Source organism: Dendroctonus ponderosae, unplaced genomic scaffold (assembly GCF_020466585.1).
Source record: "Dendroctonus ponderosae isolate FM_Combo_2020 unplaced genomic scaffold, Dpon_F_20191213v2 Dpon_F_20191213_8, whole genome shotgun sequence".
Taxonomy (NCBI): Eukaryota; Metazoa; Arthropoda; class Insecta; order Coleoptera; family Curculionidae; genus Dendroctonus; species Dendroctonus ponderosae.
The window spans coordinates 11,539,307-11,551,407 of record NW_026019016.1 but is presented as its reverse complement, the minus strand read 5'-3'; the positions used below and the strand labels follow the sequence as shown (position 1 = coordinate 11,551,407).

The 12,101-nt window shown below is 32.8% G+C and overlaps 2 protein-coding genes across 2 annotated transcripts in view; both read right to left on the bottom strand.

Annotated features, from left to right (window-relative positions):
* The window catches only part of LOC109536093 (G-protein coupled receptor dmsr-1-like), a 50,614-nt gene extending 47,581 nt beyond the window's left edge, over window positions 1–3,033 (bottom strand). Inside the window, exons 1-2 of the mRNA XM_019902175.2 lie at window positions 2,846–3,033; window positions 2,659–2,768 (exon numbers count right to left, since the gene is read on the bottom strand). The gene's annotated coding sequence lies outside the window, so the exon portion shown is untranslated. The remainder of the gene's footprint in view (window positions 1–2,658; window positions 2,769–2,845) is intronic.
* A 2,809-nt stretch (window positions 3,034–5,842) lies between these two features.
* On the bottom strand, window positions 5,843–11,311 carry LOC109536173 (thyroid hormone receptor-associated protein 3). The gene is made up of 3 exons (XM_019902271.2): window positions 11,033–11,311; window positions 6,809–7,319; window positions 5,843–6,748 (listed from the first exon to the last, which is right to left on the bottom strand). Exons 1-3 carry the CDS (start codon window positions 11,189–11,191, stop codon window positions 6,312–6,314), a joined length of 1,107 nt encoding a protein of 368 aa, XP_019757830.2. The 5' UTR covers window positions 11,192–11,311; the 3' UTR covers window positions 5,843–6,311.
* Between the last annotated feature and the right edge of the window lie 790 nt (window positions 11,312–12,101).

Genomic DNA, 12,101 nt, shown 5'->3' with positions numbered 1-12,101 from the left:
CCTATTTTAAATATTCCGTAAATTTTGGCAGTAAATATTTCCCCAAAGAGCGATGCAACTTAAATAATTTTTTCATCGAATCATAGCTCTATTGCTGGACAAAACTTAAGTTAAAAGACAAGCAGGGAAATTATATACAGAGAAACATAATATATTAGAAACAGAATATCCAGAATGCTTAAATACTGTCATGTTTTCTTGGTCATAATTTAAACCTTTCTACGGGCAATATGGGATAGCCGTGAGGGAAAAAGCGTATGGGATGATACGGAACCTCATGTCTTCTGAGTAATTGCGATGTTTAATTATCTTTTTACCGCGAGCCATTCCATAGATATTAATTATTTATGACCGGTCACATTTCCCGAACGGAAGTTATTTAAATTTTATTTTATTTCTTAGGCTGGCCAAACAAAATGTTATTACCAAATTAGGGCTGTGAAGCTCTGTTGATTTTGTTGCGTACGGATAAAGAAACAAAACAAAAAGGAATATTCTTCGGCGTGAACACAAAACTAGTTTATCCGTAGGAAAACAGAAACTTCAACATCTTAATTGACTTAGCACTGGGCAAAATAAATAAAACCATCAAGTTTCAGTAATTTTTTCGGGGAAAATGTTACCAGTTTAATGGCTCTTTTTCATAGGACATCTTTTCCTTTCAGGGATACCCCTTATTGGACGCAGAAATATTTAAACTTTGACCAAGAAAACATGGCAGTGTTTAAACACCCAGTTCAATATGTTTAGTTCATTTTTTGCATTACTTATATCCTAAATTTTGTTCATGATTAAAGCTATGATTCTATAAAAAAAACAATTCAAATGGAAAAGAAATTACAAAAGTTACCGAATATGTAAAAATGACGTAAGTTCGCGGTGCAATGTATATTTAACAAGAATACTTAAATAGTTTTAATCTAACTCGGCAACTTTTTCTAAAACTTTTTTTGTAAAACTCAGAAAAATAGTTTCCAGTTTCATTTTAATATACAAATATAATAAATCTTTACACACGACACACTTCATAAGAAACATATTGAAACATATATTAAATTCGCCACATGCGGCGCTGAATGTTAGCGTATGATATAAACATCAGTGAATCCTAAATTTTGTTGTTCAGCACACAATTTTGGAATAAAAATATGTAAAAAATCTACAGGTTTTAATAAGTCTATCATCTAAAGTCGTCTGAAGTGAATGTGCCACTACGATTATATTCTGAAAACGCGGGATATAAGAGTGTTTTTTTTTAATATTGTGCTTTATTGAAAGGCTCCCAATATATGTCCAATCAAGTGGTTCTTAAACATTATTAAATTGTTAAACATCTGTGTATTTATTTATACGGCAACCCAAGGGAGCCTTGGTTAGGGAAGCTTTTATATCCGATGTTCGTGCCTATTAAAATAGAAGTTTTCCCTGTCCGCTTTCCRCTTTGGGAAACGCCACAGAAATCCATTAAGGTGAACTCTGCATATAAATAATATTTTCCTGTTTAAWAACCCAATAAAAGTGGAAAATTTCCAATTAAAACCTTTTACAAATAATCAACTCATAAAAATTGGTACAATTATCGGAAAATTTAATACATTTACTTAAATATAAATTTAACTAGTGCACAAATTTACATTATTGTATCGCAAATATCCAGAATTTCAACGCCCTTTGTTTATTTACTCGAATGTGGAAACAAGGAAGAGGCACTGTGTCAATATAAACTTAAAATATCTCCCTGCTTATTCATTTCAGGGAGATAAATATGGAACCAAAACATTGTCAATTGAGGCTCAAACCGTAAATTAATCCTCCTGCCACGTTAACCGATCAGCATTTACGAACTAATTTATTTCCTGTTAAATGTAGGTGTATTTAAAGCCACTAGCAATTAATTTCAGAGGGTGTAGGTTCAAGCTATTTGACATTCTCCTGATATATGATTTACATTCGTTGCTTTATAAAGTAGATATGTTTTAAATTATAATTTTGATTTATAATTTTTCGCTGATAAATTATTCCAGCGCATAATATGTCAAAGGAAGCTCTGTGCTGAAAGCCAATATATATACAGATATTGAGAAACGTCGATTTGATTAAAAAGATAAATCATGAGAAAAATGTTAACGTTTGCAAGAATGATGGGTGATATTTGTCTTTCTCAATTTGAATAAAATACACGTGTCCTCGTCTGGCGTTTTTAAGTGCTTAAGTTTTGTAATAATCGTTTAAAAAATCCAATTTACCTTCAAAATTGTGAGCATCTAACAAAAAATTTGAAAGATTAAAAAATGGACCAAATGAATAATGTCAGTCGAACAACCAAATTTTAACGGTTAAGTAAATTTTGTTCGGATGAACGAACAGTTATTTATAAAAATCCCAAAATGACTTTGTATTTATTAAGCAAACCTTTCTAAAGCGATTACATGAGGAACAGCTTCAAAGTAATTTAAGTGATGATATTTTAAATTTCTTGCTATTTTACATGCAAAACTTTTTATTAAATTTTACATAAATAAATTACATCATTATTTATAGTATGGATGTGAAAACTTTTAAAACTTGCTTCTCTTTAGTATTTTGAATCATTATACTGTGTGAATGATTTTAACGATCAAATAAATTATATAAATTAATGTTATTATAAATTCCTACCTTATATTGACGATGATTCGTAATGACCGGCGGGAAACAGCGCGTGAAACCGACCAAAAAGCCGCATGAGTTCGTACATTCGCCGTTGCCGAGGAAAGTCGAGCTTTTGACTGAAATTCGGAAAATTCTATGAATGAAAGTCCCGTGCCACACCGCGCATATGTAACAAATTTAAGGGAAAACTCACCAAAAAAAATTTAAAAGAGTATCAATTCGTGTGCGTGCATTTAACTCTATTGGGCAATGAAGATTATACTAAACTGACCGTCATCATAATGTTTTTCGGGAGGTGTTAATAATGTTCGTAAAATTTATTAGTTTAGTGTATTAGTAGCCACTTAACTTTAACGATTAAATCGCATAAATGTTATGAATCTAAATCGGTTTATTTCAACTGCACAGTTTGATCTTTAGATTGCTTAAGGATCAACATTTTTCAAGTTAATAGGTCAAAGACTAGCAAACTATTATTATGCTTTAGTACTGAGTTAATAACAAACATGATTTCCACAAATACAAGAGATTTACAAAGGAGTCAATAAAAGACGAATAATATATACATTAATAATTGTTAACATAACATAACTTTTCCAATTAACATTATAATGAGAAGACCAGAAAAGTCTGGAAACTTTAGTTTTAATTTTTATTTACTGATTAACTTAAAGTCATATGTCTATACTAACGATTAATGGCAAATTCATCAATCGCTGCACTCTGAAGTATTAAGGCGATAATAAACATGGAACTGTTAAATGCGCAAACTTTCTTTGGTAATCTTTCAGTTCAAATTATACTTTTTACATGCGTAACATAATTAACATAATTGCTCGAGTTGCATTTAAAAAGAAACGATTCAAACACAAAAACGAGAGGAGAGATAAAAGCGAAATGAATTAAAACAAAAACATACACAATTCCTAAAACTTAGAGACTAACGTCAACATATAAACAATAACAAAATTATCAGCAGAGTTGAAACAGAATTCAAATAACTGATGATTTTTTTTTGTTCTGCTTATCGGATGAAGATTGAAAATTTTCCAGTAAAAAATTGAAAATTCTCCAATAAAAACAATAATAAAATTAAAATTGAATTTCAGTACCGAAACCAGTAATTGTTATATTTTATAGCATTCAAGTTCTATTCATTCAACTAGGCCTGAGTAACTCAGTGAATTTTTAGGAGCTGGCGAAGTGCTGCGCAATTGGCTGGGTGCGTCAACTCAACGCACTGACGCAGTAACTCAGTTTTGTTGCTGGGAAAACCTGACTAACAAAAAAGGAGTAACTTTTTTTTCGGACTAAGTGGTAAAACGTTAGTTATATAACTGATCTTTTTTATAGATATGTTAAAATTCCGGTCTCGTATCTCGGACCGAGTTATAACTCATTAACAGATCAGTTATTACCCATTAACTCAGAGAGCGGAAACGACTCAAAAGCGTAACACAGGCCTACATTCAACATCTATAATGGTTAATGGTTTTACATGCAATAATTAGACACTTTACTGCGATTAGGAATTAAAAAATAAGACCCATCTAGGACAAGAAAATATATTTAAAAAAAATTATTTTAGCAAATTTAAGCTTCTATGGTTACACTAAAAGAAAAAATTCTAAATATAAATATTCATCAAGCAATATTGAAATTGAAAATACCGAAAAACATTTCCTATTTTGCAAAATAGTAATTTAACATCTACTTTAGTCGTTGAAAAAGTCCCACAACTGTTACATAAATGAAATAACAAGTTAATTATTAAATATGTAGTTTATAATGTTCTAATGAGGCCAGCATTCTAATGAGGGTCTAAGTTCTAACATCGGTGGCGAGGCCTGAAGTAGAAGTTGCTGAAGAACCTTCATTTGGATTTATAAATGATAAAATATATCTTTTTTTATTACAGATGGTTGGCTAAAAAATTCGCTATTTATACCAACGGGAAAAGACACTGAATTTGAAGCTCAAAATTGGCTGAGGAACGCGCGCGAAGGACTGAAAAGGACAAAAATTACTTTACCGGTTTCAGATAGAAGAGCATAGCAAAAATAAATTTAGTTTGATACCATACATAAACGTTTTTTGTTTGTTTTGAAATAGGTATGGGTATATGTTATTGGTACAGTATTTTGTTTCTTTTAAATTGCTTCCATCCTAAATTTTCCAAATTATAAAGCTGCCTTCAACGTATTTAGAAGGTTTTTTTTTACTTTATACATATTTGTTCCTATCAATAATTTGACGGTTGACTATTAACCTAAGAACGTTTCACAGATGTTCTCTAAACAACCCATTTATAATCCCAGTGATGTCCTAAATGACCTTTACAGGATCATCCCATGCATGGCTTGTACAGACCCAATAGTATGTCCCATGGACGTCCCCCGTACATATAGTGACGTACCGGGACGTCCGAGGGACTTAGGCCTATATCCTCTAATGACTTCCGTGGGACATTTCAGGGACCGAGGGGTATTTGCTGGGGCTTTAAGCTCCTGGTATTCTGCTGCATCTCTGGATATTGTTTTCTTTTCTTTCATAAGTTTTAGTGTGCTTGGCGTTAGCATACTCTCTTGGTATTTTATCTCACAAATTTTGGAACACATTTTCCTATTTATTGTGTGAATACCGAGATGATTCAAGTTAATTTTCTCTATGTTGATATTGGGCTTAAATGTCTTCTCCAATTCTATCTAAAAATCCTCTTGTTGGGAAAATTTGCTTTCCAGCAATTTCTTTCTTCTTTCCAGAAATTTATGCAAAGGCGAATAAAAAAGTTATTTAAGAAACAGGATACTAAACCTAATAGCTAAAACGAGATAAATCTTATGTGCATATTTTGCAAACAAATATTGCTGCTAACTCACTTTTCTGGCTGTCTTGAATGGGAGAAAAGTTGTATTCCATGCAAGAAGCTACGTTCTCTGATCCATCGTCTTCATAGGGCTCGACAATCTCTTGTGAGTCAGCATCAATGATATTCAACACTTGTTTTTCGACTTTCCTAGCATCTTGTGATATTAGTTTCATTGCTTTTTCGGTTACTTTTCCTTTAAGTTCTTCAATTTTACCACAAAAATATTGAAATACAAGCTTATTTCAAGTCTCTAAACAAAATGGTGGGCGACATTCACTTTAAAGGAAAAACGAATGGTCAGGTGAATTTAAAATACAAATGTTGTGTAGTAAATATTTCAATTATATTTTCTTTGATGTTACTTTTACATAATACATACGAAGCATAAATATGACAACTTAGCATAAAAATATCACTTTTTAAAAAAAGCTGCACATAGACAAAACATTTATATATTGCAACAATGTCATTCATTGTCTGCATTTTGTCACCATTGGGCCAAAAGGATGCCAAAGGGTAAAAAGCACCAGTTAGCAAAGAAAATAAGCCAGTATAACAGAATATGATATTGTCGCACATAAAAATATAAAAATAAACGCATTTTTCCTAAAACTCTATGAATTAAAAGAGGAAAAGGTACGAATTGGAAAATATCACAAGAAAAGCAGTACAACAAAAATAATGCAACTCACAATAGACTAGTATAAAAACATTCCAGAGAAAACAGCGAAGGTAAAGGATAAGAATCCAAATAACACAGTAAAACTGTACACAATCAGTTGGTCGGCACTTAATCAAGATTTTCATTCGTTTCACTCTCCTTTGTGGCTGTGCCTTCGACGGCTCGTTGTGCACCTCCATCCTGAAGCTTTTGAGAAGTTATGGTGATTGCTTCCACTAAACTGGCGTCAAACGCAGTTTTAGGTTGTTCATTTTCTTCTTGATGGCTGAAGTTTGTTTCAACGTATCCACTGTCGTCATAATTTTCATTGCTATCAACAAATTCTTCAGGTTCAGCATTTTCCGGATTTTCATCAGTGGCAATTTCAGGACTATGCGCTGCTGAAGCATTCGCTGGACTTTCTGCTTCGCTTTGTTTTGGCTCTTCCGAGCTACTTCGATTCGACATTTCCTTTCTGCCTCTAAAACTACCCCTACCTCGGCCTCTGCCCCTATAGGAACCCCTTCCACGTGGTTTCCTATGCTGATCTGGGATGTACTTCAGGTCTGCAAATCAATGTTTAATTATATTAATGGATTTTGAGGAATTTTTACTTGTAGTCTTACCTGGAATTTTTGTGCTCTCATCTAGTACACAATTTCGGTGTCCAGTTTCCGTGCTCAATTCCACCTTGATATTTACAAGGTTCTCGAGTCTCTCTTCTCTGGGCTCAGTATGTCGCGGGTTATGCCCTCTTCTATGACTCCGGCCTCTAAAGTTGGGCTTTTCACCATGCACATCCTGAGGCTTTTCCCCACGCAAATCGTCAGACTTTTCACCTCGCATATCCTGAGAATTGTCATCAACAGGATCCATAAAACGCAACTCTTTTTTTGAAGCCCTCCCCTGTCTGTCCTCGGTGGCATGGGGTGCAGACGAATGCCTTTCACTGATAGTTTGTTGGTCTCGATTTCTGGGTTGTCCTTTTCTCGATGAGTCTTCGTTTCTTGGGCGCTGATTGCCCCTTTGAGGTAAGTGATGTTTATCCTCCGGCTGAACGGATGAATCTCTGGTGGGGTCTTTAAGATAGTTGTATGGTGGGTCTGGAGGAGGACGATTTTCTTTAGGTTCTGGTTTCTAGAATTATTCGAAAACCATTTAGTCCAGTGGGGTGGTATCAAAAGATTGGTTTTTTATTTCAAAATGCAATTAGTTATGAAATGTTGATATACCGGCAGAGTCACCAAATAAATAAACGGAATAAAGGGACATACTTAAACAGAAAAAAATCAAGAACATTTGCTTAAATTATAAGTTGAGGAAATAACTGTTGGAAGGCAAAACTGTAACAATTCAAATACTGATTGCGGATTTTGTCCATTGACATGACAACTATAGTATCGTTGCAGATGTTCATTCCATTCTCGAAAAAATGTACTCAATTAAAGGCCAAAAAAGTTCTGATATCTACGGATGGATGGCTTAACCAAATTGAACATATAAGATATTTTGCTTCAATTTTTACTACACAACATTTTTAGTCTATATAAATATAAGTTTCTGCCTGGTGAGAAAGCGGACAAAAAATTAATTAAACATAAAAATCCACATCCATAAATATTTATCATATTCTGAAAATACTTTAAATTATGTTAATGTCTTTTTTATTCCTATCAATCTTATAATKATTTTAATTAAACAATCGGTACTTTTCGCAATTATATTGCCTGTTTTATAAATTTAAAGTTATTATTCTTGGACATTTGGTTATAACAAATGTATTAATATGAGGTTTTTGCAGTTTTATTCATCCTTTTTGTCGTCTTTCTAACCGGGTGAAAAAGTATACATCATTTTATTTAAAAACTTGAAGTAAAGCAAAATGAACAACATTTTTTAAATAGTCCTCTGGTGCCAAAGGCTTATTAAACAATGTTAGAGCAGAATGGCAACAGGAACCCACACTACAAACAAGAAAAAATAATATGCCAAATAAACACGTACTAATTAGTTACTCGTTTTTAGAGGCTTTCGATATACCCGTGTATATCTAGAAGCTGCAACTATACAAAAAAATACATATAATTAAGAGAATGGTTCACACAAAAGTATAATTCTTCACTTCATATTTTTTATCATTTTACTTAATGGTTTCCGAAATAACCTTACATAAAGCAGATAGAAAACGAAAAAGAACAATAATTAAGAACAGTTTCTATTATTTTCTGCGAATTCCTAAATTATTTTGTCTATTTAGTTGTAAATTTGCATTTGAGAATATACAAAAAACGCAACTGAAAATATTACAGAATGATAATTACATTTAACACAAAATTACAATTAAATAGACAAACTATTCCAATAATTTAGAAATATGCTCAAAATAATGGAAATTTTTGTTAATTATCCTTCCCTGCTGTTTTTGTAAAGTTATTAATAAATTAGTTTAGTTACGTAAAGCAAAATAAATATACAACTTATGACAACATATAAAGAAATCAACAAATTGTACTGTTTCATTCTAATGTCCTAAAGAAAATTCAGAAAAATTGTGATAATAATTTATTTAATTCGTAAATATAGGGATAATTAGTCAATGGGAAGAATTCGGACCAAAACTGAAGAGACCGCGTTACTTTCCGCCGGATAAAAACATTGCAAAATTGAAATATTGGCGGCTGACCGACTGGCCGACGGTTTAACCCGACCTGTTGACTTCTGATTTTTCTTAGAATTGGGTACAAATCCAACAACAGCTTGAACATTGAGAAACAATCTTCAGCATCAGCAGCAAGCAATCAACACACATTAAAAAATATGTTGGTGTGTCTACGAATTGTATGGAAATCTGTGTGAATTTGTCCGAAACTTTACTAACTTACAGCCATCATATTTCAGTATAACAAAAAAATAATAACTAAATTAGCAACAAAAGTTAGAACTTTTGATTTTTCTTTCTGGTCAAACTTCCTTTTACCGCAGCTAAAAAAAGTTACTTAACTAAATATTTGCTTAGTGGAAAATGTGAAACAAAAATTCGTTCAAATTGCAGCAAAACAATAGAAGTTTCTTGAAGATTGAAGTACTCTTTAGAAAAAAGTTCCATTAGGAACAACGTGAGCAACCATATTCATGCAGAATGAAGCTCCAGCTAATTTCTGTTTTCTCACTACTTGTGAGTAATGACTTAAATGCAAAAGTCAAACACTATGGCCAGCATGAATTACAGATTTTAATCCTCCAGATTAGCGTCTATGGAAATACCTAAAGTTTTTACTGTATGAAAAAACGCTATTAGGGGACATTTCAGAATCAACATTTAACATCAGAATCAAGAATAAACGTGTGATTTTGCGTTACAAGTTTATTTAAACGAAAAACGTCTATTTAATGGGCGTCATTACAAACAACTTTTGTAAAAATCGAATCAATTTTTTTCATGTAATTATTAATTTTATGTATTTAAATGTGTATTGCATTTCAATTTTTTAAATTTATTTAATAAAAGTTGGGGCGACTTGACGACGAATAATTTGCCGCAGGTTTATGAGTTTAAAATAGAGTTGATTCGCAGATTTGTCACCCTCAAAAACTCCTGAATACTTTTTTTTTTATTTTAGTAAACAAATTCCACTTGTTCATGAGTTATTTGATAAAGACCATTAAAAAATATTCTTCTTCTAAGGTAAACGGTGCTAAACCGTATTATTTTGACCCCAGAAATCCACCGTTAATTTTCTTAGTATTACTTATAAGACAGTAGTAAAAGTTACTTATAAGACAAAGTAAAACGACATGCAAAGAGAACAACGGGGGCAACTAAAAATGCCGAAAATGCCCTGAAAGCGTGCATTAAAAAATATGTTGGGTGGTTACGAATTGTATGGAAATCTATATTAAAATTGCTAATGAAAATGTATCCCAACCTTTCAAACTTACAGCCAGCATACTGACACGAGACCATAAATATTTTCCAACTTTGGGAATGAAAAAACAAAAAACAACGATATTAACAACAAAAGTTAGAACTTCTGATTTTGCTTCTTGGCCAAACTTCCGTTCAATGAAGATAAATAATATTTGATAAATTACAAATGTGAAACAAAAGTTCATACAAATTGCAGCAAAAGAGCAGAAATGTTTTACTCTTTGAAGCCCCAGCTCCTCACTGCAAATTAGTGATGACTTAAATGCAAATTTTCTGAATTATCGGATTGGCCGAGGAAATGAAACACCATGGCCAGCCCGCAGTACAGATTTTAGTCCTCCAGATTTTGTGTATGGGAATACTTACCTAAAGTTTCTAACGTATGAAAAAACGATAAATATCCGAGACGAATTATTAATAAAAATTAAAAATTCGGTGGAGACATTTGAGACTACACATTTATTATTAGAATATTGTTTAATAAACGTGCACTTTCGTGTTGCAAGATGTCTAACAACTTTTGTCAACATCCAATGAGTTTTTTTAGTAGAATTATTAAGTACATTTATTGTGTGTATGTATGTGTATGTTCTTATAATTTTTATTTTTTTAAATTGATTAGCTCATTTCTCTCTGCAAGTGAGTCATGACCTAAATGCAAATTTTCTAAATTGTTGTATTACTTGGGGCGCACTATACCTGACGTGTTTAGTATCCTAAAAACGATACATTTCTCAGGCGAATCATTAATAAAAAATATAAAATACGGTGGAGACATTTTAGAATAACCATTTAACAATGAGTAAATGGTCTATACAGGAAACCCTCTGAATAGATTCCTGAAGGTGTTTCCAGCTGGTGATTGTTAGATAAGTAATTAGTAAAATACGGATGTGCCCCAAATGATCAGATGGATGGATACCTTATCATCTTCGAACTTTCCCTGCTGCTTCTTATCAAGTATTTCCCTAAGATCTTTCACTCCAAAATTCTGAATGGCTTTTTGAACCCCTGGAGGTGGCCTGAAAGGGCCGTTTCTTCGGGGATAGTGCGGCTTTCTGAATTTGTCGTTGTCTTCCATCGTCACCAAATATTTAACCAAAATATTTATCCGAGAACAGTTATCTCATACATAGGTTATGTGGCTTTCGGTCCGGAACTTTGAACGTCAGCATTCTTATCGTATTACGTGTCAGAGAATTTACCAACGTTGCCGCTTAATTTTCCGAGAAATAGACTCCTATAGCTCTCTCTCTATTCATGCGGGGCAGTTCACACAAAAAATATTTTTTTACTGAAAAAATTGGCTTTTGGTGCCGTTTGTGACGGGTGGAATTCCGTATTTTTTTTTACCTTAAAATACCAGACATACAGTAAAGTCCGCTTATAATGAACCCGGTTATAGTGAACTTTCGGTTAAAACGAACTTTTTTCCTTTAACTGAAACGTCGTCCATAAAGAAAGACCAACGTATTTTTTTACTGGTTATAACGAACTTCCGGATATAGCGATCACTTTTTAGGTTAGTTGCATATTCACTTTCCGTTTATAACGAACTTCCACGCTCAGCAACACCAATCGTGCGGAGTTGTTTATATTAGTGAGAGCGAGAGACAGGCAGTGACTTGTTTTTTGCCGCGTTATGTATGTAAATCGGTTTAGAATGGAAAAACAAAACCGCAAAGCTTTTTCACTAAATGAAAAGTACGAGATTTTTAACAAAATAAAAAGTGGAGTAAAGCAGAGTGACATTTGTAAGGTATTAGCACTTGGAAAGTCTACTGTTGCAACAATATGGAAAAACAGAGAAAACATTTTATCAGCGTATGACAAAACAAATGTTAGATGTAGCAAGTTAAAATTATCTGCACATGAAAAGGTTGACAAGGGACTTATTAAGTGGTTTACTCAAAAAGGACAAGAAAACGTTCCCATAAGTGGCAGTGTTTTGCAAGAAAATGCTAGTGAAATGGGGAGTAAAATCAAAAACA